The 18,047-nt window shown below is 45.9% G+C and overlaps 1 protein-coding gene and 1 long non-coding RNA gene across 4 annotated transcripts; one reads left to right on the top strand and one right to left on the bottom strand.

The window, feature by feature from the left end:
• The first annotated feature begins 1,407 nt into the window (after window positions 1-1,407).
• LOC140420704 (uncharacterized) lies at window positions 1,408-13,228 on the top strand. Of its 3 annotated transcripts, none has more exons than XM_072504698.1 (2): window positions 1,408-1,833; window positions 4,460-13,228. In XM_072504698.1, the coding sequence occupies exon 2, from the start codon at window positions 4,816-4,818 to the stop codon at window positions 5,911-5,913; it is 1,098 nt and encodes a 365-aa protein (XP_072360799.1). In that variant the 5' UTR covers window positions 1,408-1,833; window positions 4,460-4,815; the 3' UTR covers window positions 5,914-13,228. The 3 variants fall into 3 exon arrangements, with proteins under 3 accessions (XP_072360799.1, XP_072360800.1, XP_072360801.1); XM_072504699.1 differs by lacking the exon at window positions 1,408-1,833 and adding an exon at window positions 1,840-2,158; XM_072504700.1 differs by lacking the exon at window positions 1,408-1,833 and adding an exon at window positions 2,166-4,135.
• Window positions 13,229-14,924: 1,696 nt separating this feature from the next.
• Window positions 14,925-18,041, bottom strand: LOC140420706 (uncharacterized). The gene is made up of 2 exons (XR_011946523.1): window positions 17,907-18,041; window positions 14,925-17,244 (listed from the first exon to the last, which is right to left on the bottom strand). It is a non-coding gene; the product is annotated as an uncharacterized lncRNA (long non-coding RNA).
• Between the last annotated feature and the right edge of the window lie 6 nt (window positions 18,042-18,047).

Here is an 18,047-nt window from a genome sequence, read left to right as displayed (position 1 = left end):
CCTCCCCACCTCACTCCCTCCCCTCCCCTCCCCACCTCACTCCCTCCCCTCCCCTCCCCACCTCACTCCCTCCCCTCCCCTCCCCCCTAGCAGTTGACGGGCAACTCATTCATTTTAATGAAGGCGATCCTCCCTCGCCATGAAATCCAAAGATACGACCACTGGGCAAGGTCCCACCTAATAGTCACCATCAGCTGTGGAAAGTTGGCCCCATACAGCTGTCTGAAAGAGGGGGGGGGGGGGTCATTGACATTCCCAAATATTTAAATCCCAAGGGGGACCATCTGAAGTGGAAGTTAGTAAGATGAGGGGCCTTACCCCTCAACCCCTCCCCACCGGCATTCAGTGACTCCCAGACTCCACTGGTCCCTTTGGAAGAGAAATCCAGAAAATCACAACCCTCTGAGGGAAGAGATGACTGTAAATATATAACGTAGCTACAGCACAATATTACACTATTGAAATAATAATAAATATACTTCATTATAGAACCATAAATAATATATCTAATCTGTACCATTTAACAACACTGGACATATCACTGTCAGATATTAATTTACTGACCCCTTAAATATCAGCCAAATCCTGGGGAAAGCAGCCCTTAAATTCTGAACTTCAGGAAATAGACCATCCTTTTAGCCAAATAAATAAGTGTCAAGCTGAGGGAGCAAAGGATGTCAATGTCTTTAAGACAGTAAGAAGTCTTACAACTCCAGGTTCAAGTCCAACAGGTTTCTTTCGATATCACTAGCTTTCGGAGCACTAGTGAGAACAAACCTGTTGGACTTTAACCTGGTGTTGCAAGGCTTCTTACTGTGCTCACCCCAGTCCAACGCCGGCATCTCCACACAATGTCTTTAAGAGAGAGAGAGAGAGACCTGGGCCAAGCTTTCCAGAGTCTGCACCCTCCCTGGATTCACTTCCTTTCCCTTCAGTTGCTGCAAGTGACCAATTGAAGGTCAGAATGAGAAAAGAAATGGAAAGGGGGAGAAATGAAAGTGTTTTACTCACAGATGTTGGAGACAAGAGGAGGTTTTACCTTCACTTCCGCTGTGACATCACAATGGAGCCCTCCCTGAATCAGCCAATAGGAATTACTCTATTCCGCGGTGTCGTCACTGGGTTCCAGTGCGCGGACGCGGGAGCCCCGCCCGTTCAACCCCCTCCCTCCACACCTCCTCGAGCCAAGTTTCCAGACAACCGGCTGACGGCTCCGACCAGAGCTGGAAGCCGCTCGGTGATCTCCCCCCTGCCTGAGACTGCGCATGTCTAAAGGAGAGTGGATGCTGCGCATGTGCAGGGGAGTTCACCTCCTGACCTTCCTGCTGAGGCATTGACCAATGGGAAGAGTTGCGCGACCGGAAGGAGTCTGGTCCTCCAGCCAATCAGAGCGCGGGGTTTGTGTGACTGAGCTTCACTCCGGCGGAAACTTCCTCCTGGGCCTTCAGCAAACAAACCTCCAGACGCCGCTGGTTCTCCAGCATTCTGCACCTTTCATCAGCAGTGACAGAAATGATCACCCCCCCCCCCCGCCCCCGGCATGAGCTTTACACGTCTGGAGGGGGAAATACCAGGGGCCGAATTAACGGAAGAACTCAAACTCTTCCTGAAAATGTGCAGTGAATGAAGTACCTCTGATCAGGGAGGCATCAAACCTCCACTTTCTCGACCTGGGGGTGAGCCCTCGAGCAGAACCTCCAGAAAAACGGGGGGGGGGGGGGGGGGATGGGCAGTATTTATGATGTTCCCTGTGGTGCAAGCGGACACCAGGTCGTTCTCGGCACGAAGAAGTCGGCGATTCTAGTCTGACATTGCTGTGGGACTGGAAAGAAGGTAAAATCTCCGCCCCTCGGGTGCAAAGTTCCCCAAATATCCACATAACCCACCTCCTCACAAGCCGAGACCAACGCCCGAGCTTGTAGCTTTGGGGGTGGGGTGGGGAGTAACCAGGTAACCAGGAGCTTATCTTCCAGAGGATATAAGAGGCCGTTGAAGTGACCAACCACAGAAGAGTTAGTCGAAGCTAACAGCAAAATCCACAAAAGCTTTCGCAATGAACTCCGGGGAGTCGTTCGGGCATCCAAAGACATTCATTATTGAAACAACATCTTCATGCACCAAACCTCTAATGATCACATATCCATCTCCTTTGTCCTTGGTACAGGTTTCAACCTTAAAAGGGATATTTTTATTAATAAGGATTGACACACCCATGCTACTTGATGACAAAGAGGCAAAGAAAATCCTTCCCAACCAATCCAGCCTCAATTTAAAGTGTTCCTCATCATAGAATCCCGACAGTGCAGAAGGATGCCATTCAGCCCATTGATTCCGCATCTGCCTTTGAAAGAGGACCCTACCTAGGCCCATGACTCCACCGTGTCACTGTCACCCAGTAACCCTACCTAACCTATTTGAACAGTAAGGGGCCAATCCACCTAACTTGCACATCTTTGCCCTGTGGGAGGGAACCGGAGAAGCCAGAGAAAACCCACGCAGACATGAGGAGAAGGTGCAAACTCCACCCAGGCAGTCACTCGAGGCCCGAATTTAACTTGTGTCCCTGGTGCTGTGAGGCAGCTGTGCTAACCACTGTGCCACCTTGCCGCACCAAATGAGTTTAAGCTTGATGAGATTCCTGCAATAAAGCTATGTCGACTTTCACCTTAAGAAAGGAGAGGATTTTTTTCCTTCTGATAGGGTGATGGATGCCCCGTACATTCCCTGAGAAAATTTGCAGATTAACTGCCGCCATTAGCTAGACGACAGAGAGAACAGGAACAGATTTTCACACCACAGTCGGGTATGCGCCATGACCCCCTCCTCCAACTCATTTTACACCAAAGGCACCAAAATCTCTCCAAACTGCTCCTTTCCCGGATAAATGCCCCGTCGGTACCAGAGTAGGATAAAGTCAACAACACATAAACCCTCCCATAATAACAAAAAGTCAAAAGAATCACGACCACAACAGATTCAAGGGGACATTCCTCAATATGACTGAGGACTCGGAGGATTAACCCCACGGCCAGACTGTTGTTACCCTCGGGATACCTTCTCCAAACTGAGGAGAAGAAAAGAAGGGCCAACAAGGGAATGGGGATCGAATGTCCTTCCCACATTTTAGACCCACCCGTGAAGACCTGCATCCACCACCACCCACCCGTTGGCAATGGCGCCACTCGGTTCTGCCATGATTAACGTTCGGATAATAGAAGAAAGACGACGGATAATAAGCACACGGCACATCTACCATAACTGAGATAAGATAATATGAGTCCCTGTAACACTCGAGGAGAAGAAGACATTCAATCGGCCCTCACAGAATAACAACTCCCTTCAACAGGATAAAAGATAACAAATTCAGACACCAACACCATGATAGGGAAAGAGTCCGGATTAGTTAGTCCGAGCTGCAAACCATCCCTACAAATCTTTGCCCTTCATAGATTTAATGAAGGCCGATGTAGTAGTCGGGTTATCAAAAGCCTTGACGGACTTGTCGGATACAATTTACAGGGTCACAGGATAAAGCGACAGAATTCACTCCCGCAGCCTTGAGTTCCCTTCAAACTTCATCGAAGCCTCGATGCTTCGTTTGCGTCGCTGCCGAAAAGTCCTGGAAGAATGAAATCCTCTGTCCCTCATGGAGCCAGGTCCCAACTCACCTTACCTGTCTCCAGGGCCCTCTGGTGATCTTCAAGTTATGGAAGCGAATGATTACAGGCCTGGGATGAAAACTATCCCTCGGCCTCAAAGACAGGATCCAATGCCCTTTCTAATTTGAACCACCCAGGCTTCACATCTAGCTTGAGAAAACGTGGCAGCCGGTCCTCGAAGGACCTGACGGGAGCCTCACCCTCCACACCTTCTGGCAGGCCGACGACTAGGATGTTCTTTCTCTGACCCTCGGTTCTCCAAGTCCCCCAGGACCTCCCCCATGGCACTCAGACGGTTCTCCAAGGATTTAATTCCTGCCTCCGCCGAGGAGGCATTTTGCTCAAAGTTCAGAATTCTCTCCTTGGGTTCGTTGTTCCTTTTCTTGGTATTTTACAGCTCGGCCTCATGAGCTCACAGATATTGAGTCAGCACGCTCAGCCTCTGGTCAACAACACGGAGAATGTCGCTGACATAGGTTGGTCAATGACCCCACAAAATAGACGTGCAGGCTTGATGGGCTGAATGGCTGACTGCAGCTCCTGTTTGTTATGGTCTCTGTGTCCAGGACAGGAAGCAGTGAGCATGGATCTGTCAATCAGCCTGAATCAGCACCTTCAGGAGAATTGGGAGGGTGAATATTAGATACAGCAGAGTGAGAATGGAGGGAGAGTGTGTGGGATGGAGATTTACAGCTTTTGGGGAATGAGAGAGGAAAGAATGTTCGATAGAAACTAGAATTGTCTGTTCTGAATTTCTATCCTGTGCTGACAGTGATGTCTTTTGTAAATTGATTTTACAGGACAGTAGAACAAGAGGAATTACAGACAGAAATCTCAAACTTTACGTCTCAATCTGACTGTGTCTCAATTCCTTGGAACTGAATATCACCGGACTTTGAATCTAGAAGGAGAAATGTTTGTCTGATCTGTCGGCTTCAAATGATTTTAACCATCAGTGTGACTGGAAAAGCACCGAGACACACACACCCGAGTGAGAGTGTTCCTGAACACTGACTGTGGAAAGAGCTTTAACCAGTTACACAGCCTGAAAAAACATCACATCATTCACAGCGGGGAGAGATCGTACACGTGTTCTGTGTGTGGATGAGGCTTCAACTGACTGCCCGACCTGGAGAGACACGAGGAGACCCAACACATGGAGAAACCGTGGAAATGTGGAGACTGTGGGAAGGGATTTAGAGCCCCATCACAGCTGGAAGCTCATAGACGCATTCACACTGGGGAGAGGCCATTTACCTGCTCTGTGTGTGAGAAGGGATTCATTCAGTTATCTGCCCTGCGGACACACCAGCGAGTTCACACTGAGGCGAAGCCATTCACCTGTTCTCAGTGTGAGAAGGGATTTACTACTTTATCGAGCGTGCGGATACATCAGCGAGTTCACACTGGGGAGAAGCCATTCACCTGCTCTGTGTGTGGGAAGGGATTCACTCTGTTATGTGCCCTGCAGACACACCAGCGAGTTCACACTGGGGAGAAGCCATTCACCTGTATTCAGTGTGAGAAGGGATTCACTCAGTTATCCAGCCTACAGTCACACCAGAGAATTCACACTGGGGAGAGACCGTTCACTTGCTCTCAGTGTGAGAAGGGATTCACTACTTTATCGAGCCTGCGGAGACACCAGCGGGTTCACACTGGGGAGAGGCCGTTCACCTGTTCTCAGTGTGGGAAGGGATTCACACAATCATCCGACCTGCAGATACACCAGCGGGTGCACACTGGGGAGAGGCCATTCACCTGCTCTCAGTGTGGGTTGGGATTCACTCAGTTATCCGCCCTGCAGTCACACCAGCGAGTTCACACTGGGGAGAGGCCGTTCATCTGCTTTCAGTGTGAGAAAGGATTTGGTGATTCATCCACCCTGCGGATACATCAGCGAGTTCACACTGGGGAGAGGCCATTCACCTGCTCTCAGTGTGGGAAGGGATTCACTACTTCATCGAGCCTGCGGCTACACCAGCGTGTTCACACTGGGGAGAGGCCGTTCACCTGCTCTCATTGTGCAAAGAGATTCACTACTTTAAAGAGCCTGCGGATACATCAGCGACTTCACACTGGGGAGAGGCCGTTCATCTGTTCTCAGTGTGAGAAGACATTCACGACTTCATCGAGCCTGCGGATACACCAGCGAGTCCACACTGGGGAGAGGCCTTTCACCTGCTCGGAGTGTGAGAAGGGATTCACTCGGTTATCCAGCCTGCAGACACACCAGCGAGTTCACACAGGGTAGAAGCCGTAAACCTGCTCTTAGTGAGAGAAGGGATTCAGATATCCAAACACTGCAGGGACCCTAGCGAGTTCACACCTGGAAGAAGCCATTCACCTGCTCTGAGCAGGGGAAACATTCAATGATCCGTCCTAACTACCGAGACACTAGCGAGTTAATTCTGGGGAGAGACCATTCACCTGCTCTCAATGTGGGGAGGGGTTTGTGATTCAGCACACCTGTTGTGACTCCAACAAGTTCACAATAAATTACAGATGTTGGCTCCGTTGTTATTGTTTCTGCTCTCGCTGACCAGAAAAAGGAGTAATTCTGTTCTCTCTGCCATCTAAAGACTATCTCCAGATCATTTGGTGAATTCAGAGTGATGACTGCTCTCAGTAGAGAATTTAAACCTGATGTTCTTCTGTAAAAAGGATTTTTGTCTTACGGACGTTAAAAGGAAATTTTATGGATTACTTATAGTATTGAATTCTTTTGGGGGTGTATTTGAATTGATGGGTGCTAAGATGTTCACTGTATGTTTTAAAAAGGTTAACTGAGTTCATAGAATAAACATTGTTTTGCTTTTAAAATTACTTTTAAATTTCTGCTGTACCACACCTGTAGAGTGGGCCGTGTGCTCCCCATACCACAATCTAGTAAAGGTTGTGGGTCAGGTGAACTCCATGATACACTTTGGGGTTCTCTAAACCCTGGCCCATAACACATGGTATGAGGGGCAAGTTGTCTGTGGTAGATTGGGAAATTACAATAAACATATCACTGAAAGTGGCAACGCAGGTGGATAAGGAGCTAAGAAGGCAGACGGCATGCTTGTCTTCATTGATGTGGGAATTGAGTACACAAAATTGTCACGTTAATGGTGCAGCAGTACAGAACCTTAGTTAGGCCACAGGTGGAATATTGCCTACAATTCTGGTCCTCACCAGATTACCAAAAGGTTGTGGAGGCTTTGGAGTGAGTACAGAGGACGTTCACCAGGATGTTGCCTGGCCTGGAGGGTATTAACTATGAGGAGAGGTTGGATAAACTCAGATTGTTTTCACTGGAAAGACGGAGGTTGAGGGACGACCTGATAAAAGTTTACAAAATTATGAATGGCATGAACACAGTGGATAGTCAGAAGCTTTTTGCCAGGTTGTAAAAGTCAATTACCAGGTGACATAGGTTTAAGGTGCGAGGGGCAAATTTTGGAGGAGATGTGCGAGGGAAATTTTTTACACAGAGGGTGGTGAGTGCCTGGAACTCGCTGCCGGAGGAGGTGGTGGAAGCAGGTACGATAGTGACGTTTAAGAGGCACCTTGACAAATACATGAATAGGATGGGAATAGACGGATACAGACCCTGGAAGCACAAAAGGTTTTAGTTTAGTCAGACATCATGATCCGAGCAGGCTTGGTGGGCCGAAGGGCCTGTTCCTGTGCTGTACTGTCCTTTGTTCTTTGCTGTTCTTTGTATGACAATAGACAATAGACAGGCAACCACTCGCATTTTATTTACATAAAATATAGATTCCTTTAAGAAGCAAAAATTAAACAGCAAAAGTGAAGCTATCGTGGCGAATAAGAAAAGTTAAAGATTCCATTAGATCAATGGAGGAGACAATATAGTAGTGAGTCTGAGGATTGGGAACTTGTTTTAGAATTCAGCAAAGGAGGATCAAGAAACTGATAAAGAGAAAATAGAATATGAGAGCAAACTGAGGAGAACTGGAAAAGCTCCGATAGGAATGTGAAAAGGAAAAGATTAGCAAAGACCAATGTGGGTCCATTCCAGGCAGAGACAGTACAGTTTATAATGGGGAATAAGGACATGGCAGAGAAACTAAACAATGTGAGTCTGTCTTCACAGAGGAAGATATAGAAATCGTCCCAAAAACACGAGAGAACCAAGGAACTATTGAGCACGAGGAACTGCAAGAGATTTGTATTAGTGAGAAAGCAGTACTGGAGAAAATAATGGGATTGACAGTTAATAAATCCCCAAAAGCTAAATCTCGACATCCCAGAGTGTTGAAAGAGGTGGCTGTAGAGATAGTGGAGACATTGGTGATCATCTTTCAAAATTCTACAGATTCTGGAATGGTTCCTGCAGATTGGAAGGTGGTAAATGTATCCCCACTATTTAAGGAGAGAGAGAGAAAATGGGGAACCACAGACCCATTAGCCTGACATCTGTATGAGGGAAAATGCTACAATCTATTATAAAGGATGTGATAACATACGAATTAGGAGCAGGACTAGGCCACTCGGCCCCTCGAGCCTGCTCCACCATTCAATAAGTTCCCGGCTGATCTGATTGCGACCTCAACTACACAGAGGCTCCTTGGAAAATAAATCTTGGGAGAGCATAAGAATATTCTTTATTATAATCATCTTTATTATTGTCACAAGTAGGCTTACATTAACACTGCAATGAAGTTACTGTGAAAATCCCCTAGTCGCCACACTCAGGCACCTGTTCGGGTACAGAGAGGGAGAATTCAGAATGGCCACGTCTTTTGGGACTTGTGGGAGGAAACCGGAGCACCCTGAGGAAACCCACGCAGTTTTGGGGAGAACGTGCAGACTCCGCACAGACAGTGACCCAAGCCGGGAATTGAACCCAGGTCCCTGGAGCTGTGTAGCAACAGTGCTAACCACTGTGCCTCCGTGCCGCTGTGTCAGTTGTGTGGAACAAGGAAATGGCAGAGGAGTTAAACAGATATTTTGCATCAGTCTTTACGGTGGAAGATACTTCGAATATCCCATTAATACTAAAGAATGTGGAGGAAGCAATTAAATACCATCGTTGGAGAAGTTGTATTGGACAAACTAATGGGGATAAGATAAGTCCCCTGGATGACTGCAGCCTAGGATCCTAAAAGAAATGGCTACAGAGATAGTGGATGCATTGATTGTAATTTTCCAAAAATCCTTGGATTCTGGAGAAGTATCAGAGGATTGGAAAACTGCCAATGTGACAACCCCCCGATTCAGAATGGGAGGGAGGCAAAAATGAGACACTATAGGGCGATTAGCCTAACATTTATTATTGATAAAAATGTTGGAATCAATTATTAGGAAGTAATAGCAGCACATTGAGAAAATCATAATCTAATCAAGCAGAGTCAGCATGGCTTTGTGAAAGGGAAACCGTGTCTGACTAATTTATCAGAATGTTTCGAGGAAGTTTCAACCAGAGTGGATAGAGGGGGACCAGTAGATGTGTTGTATTTAAACTTCCAGAAGGCCTTTGACAAGGTACCTCACAAAACGTTAAGTCATGAGATAAGAACCCATGGTGTTGCCGTGGATAGAGAATTGGCTAATGAGCAGGAAACAGTGAGTGGGGATAAGGGGCTCTTTTTCAGGTTGGTGACCTGTAACCAGTGGGGTTCCACAGGGGTCAGTGCTGGGATCGCAACTGTGTACTATATCAATGACTTGGAGGGAGGAAGCGAACGTACTGTGCCCAAATTTTCAGACAACACAAAAATAGGTGGAAAGGCAAGTTGCGAGGGGGATACTAACACTTTGCAAAGAGATATTGAGAGGTTAAGCAAGTGGACAAAAAGTTGCCACATGGAGCATAATGTGGGAAAATGTGAAGTTCATTTTGGAAGGGAGAACAAAAGAACAGTATTATTTAAATAGTGAAAAACTGCAGAAAGCTGCAGCACAAAGGGACTTGGGGGACTTGTGCACGAAACACAGAAAGCTAGCAGACAGGTGCAGCAGGTAATCAGGAAGGCTAATGGAATGTTGGCCCTGATTCCAAGGGGGTTGGAGTATAAGAGTCGGGAAGTCTTGCTGCAGCAGTACAAGGTGCTGGTGAGATCACATCTGGAGAACTGAGAGCAGTTTTGGTCACCTTATTTAAGGAAAGATATTATTTCATTGGAGGCTGTTTAGAGAAGGTTCACGAGGATGATCCCAGGTATGGAGGGATTGTCTTAGGAGCAAAGGTTGAACAGGTTGGGACTCTACTCATTGGAATTTAGAAGAATGAGAGGTGATCTAATTGAAACATACAGGATTCTTAAGGAGCTTCACAGGGTAAATGCTGAGAGGATGGTTCCCTTCATGGGAGAGTCTAGGACCAGAGGGCATCCTCTCAGAATAAAGAGGAGCCAAATTAAGACTGAGATGAGGAGGAAAGTCTTCTGAGAGTCTTTGGAACTGAGAGTTGTGGGGACAGAGTCCTTGTGTATATTTAAGGCCGAGATAGATTGTTGATCAGTGAGGGAACCGAGGATTACAGGGAAAGGGCAGGAAAGTGAACGTGAGAAATGTCAGATCAGCTGTGATCCTATTGAAAGATGGACCAGGCTGGAAGGGCCGAATGGCCTACTCCTGTTCCTATTATGTCTGGTCTTAGTATGGTCTTATTCCCGCCTACCCTCCCGATAACCTTTCACCCCATTGCTTTTCAAGAATCTATCCAGCCTGCTTTCAAAATATTCAAAGACCTTGTTTCCACTGTCCTTTGAGGAAGAGAGTTACAAAGACTCCAAACTCTCTGCCTTAAATGGGCAAGTTGTTACTTTTAAAGTGACTCCAATTTCTAGATTCTCCCACAAGAGGAAACATCCTTTCCGCATCCACCCTGTCAAGGCCTCTCAGGATCTGAGACGGTTCAATTAAGTCACCTAAACTCCATCGAACACAAGCCCAGCCTGTCCAATCATTCCTCATAAGACCAGCCTCCAATTCCAGGTGTGAATTCATTAAACCTTCTCTGAACTGCTTCCAACACATTTACATCATTCCTTAAATGAGAGCAATACTGTACACGCTGCTCCAGATGTGGTCTCACCAATGTCCTGTACAACTGAAGCATAACCTCCCTACTTTTGTATTCAATTCCCCTCACAATATGCAATAACATTCTATTAGCTTTCCTAATTACTTGCTGTACCTGTATACTCGCCTTTTGTGATTCATGCTCTCGGACACCCAGATCCCTCTGAATCTCAGAGCTCTGCAATCTCTCACCATTTAGATAATAAGCTTTTTTAATCTTCCTGCCACGTGGACCATGACACATTTTCCCATGTTATTCTCAATTTGCCAGATTTCCTCCTGCTCATTTAACATATAACTTTGTAACCTCCTTATGTCCTCTTCACAATTTACTTTCCTGCTTATCTGTGTACCTCTGGAACATAGGAGCAGAAGTTGGCCATTCAGCCCATCAAGCCTGCTCCACAATTCAATACGATGGCTGATTATCCACTTCAATGCCTTTTCCCCCACACTATCCCCATATCCCTTTGTTATTGGTATTTAGAAATCTGTCAGTCTCTGCTTTAAACACACTCCATGACTGAGCTTCCACAGCCCTCTGGGCTAGAGAATTCCAAAGATTCACAACTTGTAGATTTCTATTGATCAAATGATTGCCCTGTTCTATTCCCATATCTCTGCCAGTTTATTTCCCTCAAAAGCCCACCCAATTTCTTTTTGGAAACAGTCCATCATCTCCGCTTCTACCCCCCTCCTCAGAAGTGGGTTTCAGGTATTTCCCAAATACTGCCAAACTCTGGTTCAAGATTTTCCTCAAAAGTAAACGAGAACCAGAGGGCAAAGAAGGAGGCCATTCCCATGCTAGCTCTTTGAATGAACAATCGATTTGGTCCCATCACCCTGCAAGTTTATTTTCCTACAGAATCTATTCAGTTCCCTTTTGAAAGTTACAGTAGAATTTACTTCCTGCACCATTGTCAGGCAGTGAATCCCAAATCACAACTCGTTCTGTTTTAAATACTTTCACGATACGCTGTGTTTGGATTTTCACGGGGGATTTGAAATGGAGAGAAAGACATGGTTGTACAAAATCAAGTCTCAGTCTTTATTGATGATCTTCATGAGTGGACCGAGTGTGATATATCCAGGTTTGGGCACTAGTTCTGAAAATAAATTACATTTATTTGAGTGGCGCAATGGCACAGTAGTTAGCACTGTTGCCTCACAGCACCAGGGACCCATGTTTAATTCTGACCTTGGTCACTTGTGTGGGGTTTGTATGTTCTCCCCGTGAATGTATGGGTTTCTTCCGAGTGCTCTGGTTTCCTCCCACAGTCCTAAAATGTATGGGTTAGGTAGATTAGCCCTGATAAATTGCCACTCAGTGTCCAGGGATGTGCAGGTGAGGTTATGGGGTTACGGGTGAGTGGATATGGGTAGAGTGCTCTTTTGAAGGGTCGGTGCAGACTCGATGGGCTGAATGGCCTCCTTCTGCACTTAAGGGATTCTGTATCTATTTCTATAGCACCTTTCGTGACCACACAATCACCTAAAGCTTTTTACAGCCTTTGAAGTACTTTTGAAGTTTAGTCACTGTTGTAACGTCGGAAATTCTGGGTATGCCTCATTAATAATATTTTGTTTTAAAAAACAATCACTCGTCCAACTTCACTGTTGTAAGTAGCAAGGTTAAGGAAACCATGTTAAACTCTGAAACGTGACTGGACCTTTATTTTAAAAATTCATTCTGTATAAACCAAACTGTTTCTAGATACTGCTGAATGAGGCAAAATTGTTTAAAGAACAAATTGTTCCAGAATTTTGTAAAGCTATAGAAGATCATATATTGCCAAAGTCTGGCTCAAATCGAAGACCCATTGTTCAATCCAATCAAAGTTAGTAAGAAAGAGATTGTCTTCCATAAAACAGTCTTTTCCAACCAGTGGATATTGTATTAACCAAACGTATTAATTAAAGATTACTGTATTAATTAGCTGCCAGTCAGTAACAGATGATTGATTAAGAGCCTTAATTCAGTTACAATGAATCAAAAATGATTTAGTAGGTATAGTGAAAGACTGAGTTTTATTTGCTGTAAAAATGTAAAAGCTTAATTGCTGTGTATGGAAAGAATGTGCAATGAGGATAAATGTACTGGCAAGAGAGACCTTCAAACTCTGATTAGCCTCAACTTTTGAAGCTGTATGAATAAGGGATTGTTATAGAATCAGATAAAGGGATAGTATGAAACAGTTCTATTGTATTCCTGTCTAAGATAATGAGAGAAGGTGGTGTCAGTAATTGGGGATCCAATTAAATTAATCCAGTGACCAAATTGACCAATTGTCATATTACAACAGACCCAACTCTGACGTGAGGTAATGGTCACTTTGGGGATAAAAGCAGAACATCTGAAGGTCTTCCATGCTGGCCAAGTACTGAAGATTCCCGAGGCCGAGTTCCAAGGAAATTACTGTCAAAGGAGCCAGAGAGGGTAACGCTCCTGCAGACTGATTACCCGCATGAAGTTGTAAAATTCAATGTCTAAAAAGTTTCTTTGAATAAACTTTTTAAATTTAATATCAAGAGAATTCTGCCTTTGCCTTAATTGCCTTGTCTGAACCAAAGTGAATTTATTAAATGGTAAGTTGGAGGTGGCTGAAATCAATAAAGTTCCAGGTAACAAGTTCAGAAAACATAAATCTTCAATTTAAAAACTTGAATTTCTATAGCACATTTCACAACCACAGGATATCCCAAAGTGCTTTAAAGCAAATGAAGTACTTTTGAAGTGTAGTCACTGTTGGGCAGCACAGTAGCGCAAGTGGATAGCACTGTGGCTTTGCAGCGTCAGGGTCCCAGGTTCGATTACCCGCTGGGTCACTGTCTGTGCGGAGTCTGCACGTTCTCCCCGTGTCTGTGTGGGTTTCCTCCGGGTGCTCCGGTTTCCTCCCACAGTCCAAAGACGTGCAGGTTAGATGGATTGGCAATGATAAACTTCCCTTAGTGACCAAAAAGGTTAGGAGGGGTTACGGGAATAGGGTGGAGGTAAGGGCTTAAGTGGGTCAGTGCAGACTTGACGGGCCGAATGGGCACCTTCAGCTCTGTATGTTCTAATGTTGGAAAAGCAGCAACCAATTTACACACAGCAAGATCCCACACACAGCAATGTGATAATGAGCAGATGATGTGTTTTTAGTGATGTTGATTGAGGGATAAATATTGACCGGGACACCGGGGATAACTCCCCTGCTCTTCTTCAAAATAGTGGCTATGGGAACTTTTACACCCACCTGAGAGGGGCAGACAGGGCCTCAGTTTAACATCTTATTTGAAAGAAGGCTGTTCTGACAGTGCAGCACTCCCTCAGTGCTGGGATGAGGAACAATGAAACTGAATTTAGCCCACACGTCCCTGGACTGGGATTTGAATCCACAACCATCTGACTCAGAGGTGAGAGAGCTGCCCACTGAGCCACAGCTGACACTAGAGACAATACAAAGTTAGAAATGGAAAGTTACCCACTAAAAACCCCACCCACCCTTTGCCTCCAGTGCCTAAATCTATTAATAAACACCCCAGCATAAATAACATGTTTGACTGACAAATGATGAAGTGTTGGTTTAGAGCCACTAGTTTCGAATTTCCATTTGAGCCTCGGGCACCTTTCTGTCTCTATAGCTCGTGTCAATGACAGCCAGGCGACGGAGCTGAGGCTGAATTTAGCTGAGAATAATTGGGGTCTGTGCCCAGTTGGGAAACTTCCATGCATGTCGCACTAATAGAGAGACAGGAAAGTGCTGGAGGTCTGACTGGGAAATGGGCCTCCAAACAATTATTAAATCGGTCACTCAGAGCTAAAGAGAAACCCGTCTCTTTAAATACTTTTACAGGAAAGAGGCTGCAATGAATCTGTCCCTTTTAGCCTGCACAAAAGCAGGAGGCTCAGATTCACAGGCTGCAGGAGGAGACCATTCAGCCCATCGTGCCCCTGCTATCTCATTGAAAGGATTCTCTGATTCATCCAACTGCTCTGCCCTTTCCCCACAGCCCTGCAAATTCTTCCCTTTCAAGCATTTACCCTTTGGAAAGATACAATTGAATCTGCTTTCAGGCAGATCAGAACAACTCGCTGTGTCAAAAATAAAATAAAATAACATCTCCCCCTCTGGCTCCTTTGCCAATTACCTCAAAGGGACTGACTTTTTGTGAAAGAGCCTGTCAGCCCTCTCACCCACTTTTCCTAAAGTGCAGTAATCTAATCACGAAAAGTCCAGAAAAATCTAATATTTTTACTGATAAAAGTTTATTAATGAAACAAAACACGGTTAAAAAACACAAAATGACTTGAGGATCAAAGACAACCATAGTAAAAGGATGTTCACAATGTTCTGGACCCAAATGGTTTCTCTTTAATTCATCTGTAGCCTGTTCCCTGCCCTCTTTGTGGAACACCTCCGCTCAGTCCACAAGCATGACCCTAACCTTCCGCTTGCTGCCATTAGAATTCACCACCTTGCTCTCAGGCTCACATTTCTGTCCTCGGCCTGCTGCAATGTTCCGGAGATGCCCAACACAAGCTGGACCAACAGCCCCTCATCTTTCGATGAGGCACTTTACAGCCTTCTGGACTCAACATTGAGTTCAACAACTTCAGACCCTGAACTCTCTCCTCCATTTTGATTTGTTTTTTTACTGAGTGCCAGTCTGCATCTTGTTTTCATGTTTTTTGCTTCCAGACAGAGCTGTCCTTTATTCTGCCATTAACACTTACTCTGGACCAATGCTTTGTTTCTTTCCCACAACCATTACCTCTCCCTTTTGTTCCAGGACATTTTTGTAATTTAATCTTACCCACCCTCTAACCAATCACTGACTTTCCCTTTTGTTCTACCTGACCTTCCCCCTCTTTCACCAGTGTGGTGAATGTATAATTACTGATAATTCACCAGTGCACTGTGTTATGTTATTCACCCTGTGGGCTCTACCTATGGGCCATTGTGTGGCTTCATCCACAGGGGATATGTTGGGGCATGTACGGGCTCCGCCCACTGCTCCACCCCCTTTACAGGAAGTATAAGAGCTGCTGACCTGCGGGGCCGCCTTCAGTCTTGTACCAGTCACAGGCAGGCTCAGTTCTAAGCTGATTAAAACCACAGTTTACTTCTCCACGTGTCTTCGAGTGAATTGATGGTCGCATCAAACCCAACACATTTCTCCCTCTCTTTAGTTCTGAAGTAGAGATACATTGGACGTGAAACTTCTGTTTCTCTTAGCACAGATGCTGCCAGACTTTTTTCCAATTCTGTCTGTATTTTAGATTTGCCTGAAATCAGGAAAATATTTATTGTGAAAGTTATAATAAATGTACTTTCAATTTTTGTGCATCGTTTCAGTGGAAATGTGCTCTCCCAGGCTCAAAGACCATCACCCCACTGGAAGCAAAGTCATGAGACCGGTTAGTCCAGCAGAAAGAAACCCTCCAACCCTCCCACTTCACCAAGTGTCAGAATGAACATGATTCAGTCCTGGATGTGATTAACAGCAGCTAAAGGAGTAGAATCCAAACTCTGTCATCACTAGTGAACTCGCTGGTGTCTTAGCAGGTGGGATGACTGAGAGAAGCCCTTTCCACACACTGTGCAGGTGAATGGCCTCGTCCCCATGTGAACTCGCTGGTGTTCCCGCAGGTTGGAAGACCTTTTAAACTTTTTTGTGCACTGAGAGCAGCTGAACGGTCTGTCTCTCCTCGGTGTGAATGTGCTGGTGGTACATCAGTTCTCGAGAACTTTTGAAGCTGTTGCCACAGTCAGAGCATTTAAAGGGTCTCTCATTTGTGTGAGTGACTTTGTGTCTCCGCTGGCTGGATAAATGAGTGAATCCTTTCCCACACACGGTGCAGGTAAATGGTTTCTCTCCAGTGTGAACTCGCTGGTGTGTCAGCAGTTGGGAAGAATTACTGAATCCATTCCCACACATGGAACAGGTAAATGGTCCTTCCCCGGTGTGAATTCGCTGGTGTGCCTGCAGATGGGGTAATTGAGTGAATCCCTTCCCACACTGAGAGCAGGTGAATGGCCTCTCCCCAGTGTGAACCCGCTGGTGTGTCCGCAGGTTGGATGAATCACTGAATCCTTTCCCACATACAGAGCAGGTAAATGGCCTCTCTCCAGTGTGACAGCGTCGATGAATTTCCAGCTCAGATGGTGACCTGAATCCCTTCCCACAGTCCCTACATTTCCACTGTTTCTCCATGGTGAGGGTGCTTGTGAGGCTCCAGTTTGACAAAAGTTGAAAGCTCGTCCACACACAGAACACGTTTACGGTCGCTCTCCGCTGTGAGTGCTGCAATGTTGTTTTCAGGCTGTGAAACTGGTTAAAGTTCTTTCCACAGTCACTGCAGTGGAACACTCTCTTGGGTTTGTGTGTGTCTCTGTGCTTTTCCAGTCACGACGATGTTCAAAGTCTTTTCCCACAGACTAAAAATTCTCTTTCCAGATTCACATCTCGATGATATTCAGGTCCTGATGAATGGAGAGACTCTGTTAAATCTTGATGTGAAGTCTGATTTGAGTTTCCCATCTGTAAATCCTCCCCTTGTAATATCCTGGAAAATGAGTTTACAAAAATCATCACTGTCAGTCGCAGATAGAAATTCAGACGAGACAATTCTCGTTTCTATGGAATATATTTTTCCTCCTTTTCCCTTAAAGTTGCAAATCTCCGTCTCGCACGCTCTCCCTCCTCCCTGGGCTGAAATCCAAACCCATCTCACCATCTGCACCATTTCTTCCCTCCACTCCCAGTTTTCACCTTCCCTCTCCCTGGATTCAGTTCTCCAGCTCCTGTCTGCAGACTGACAATAAAATCAATGAGTCTAATTGATAGGTTGGGGCCTCCAGCGGGTGTTTCTGAATCCTCCTCGCCCACCTCCCAGGGTTTCCTTCCTTCCCAGAGGTCAGAATCCTCATTGATTTGAGCCCAAAGTGGAACCTCTGATTTATTGTACCCTCCCCCTCCCGGAACAATGGGAACAGGGGGCGGGTCTGGATGACTGAGACAGGCATCTGGTCCTCCAGCCAATCAGAGTAAATAGGGGCGGGGCCTATTCTCGTTGTTTGATTCCCCCCCCTGAATCCTCCACTCACTTAACCGAGATGGCGGCCGTTAACCTGGACCAAGTTCCGGGAGGGAGAAATTCCGAAGGACCGAACCAGGTGAGCTGACAATTTTTAATAGGGCTTAGCCGACCACAAAGTGTTTCCAAACCTTCCCACCATCTCCTTAGTTTTCCTCGTCTTCTACAGGACGAACAGGGCCAACGCGCATCCTCCAAACAGTTCAACAGCTGCACTTGCTCGTCTCCCAGCCCAAAAGCCGTGATGCGCATGTTCAAGGGACAGGGGAAAC

Source organism: Scyliorhinus torazame, chromosome 5 (assembly GCF_047496885.1).
Source record: "Scyliorhinus torazame isolate Kashiwa2021f chromosome 5, sScyTor2.1, whole genome shotgun sequence".
In the NCBI taxonomy this organism is placed as follows: Eukaryota; Metazoa; Chordata; class Chondrichthyes; order Carcharhiniformes; family Scyliorhinidae; genus Scyliorhinus; species Scyliorhinus torazame.
This window is presented reverse-complemented; position numbering and strand designations above follow the sequence as displayed.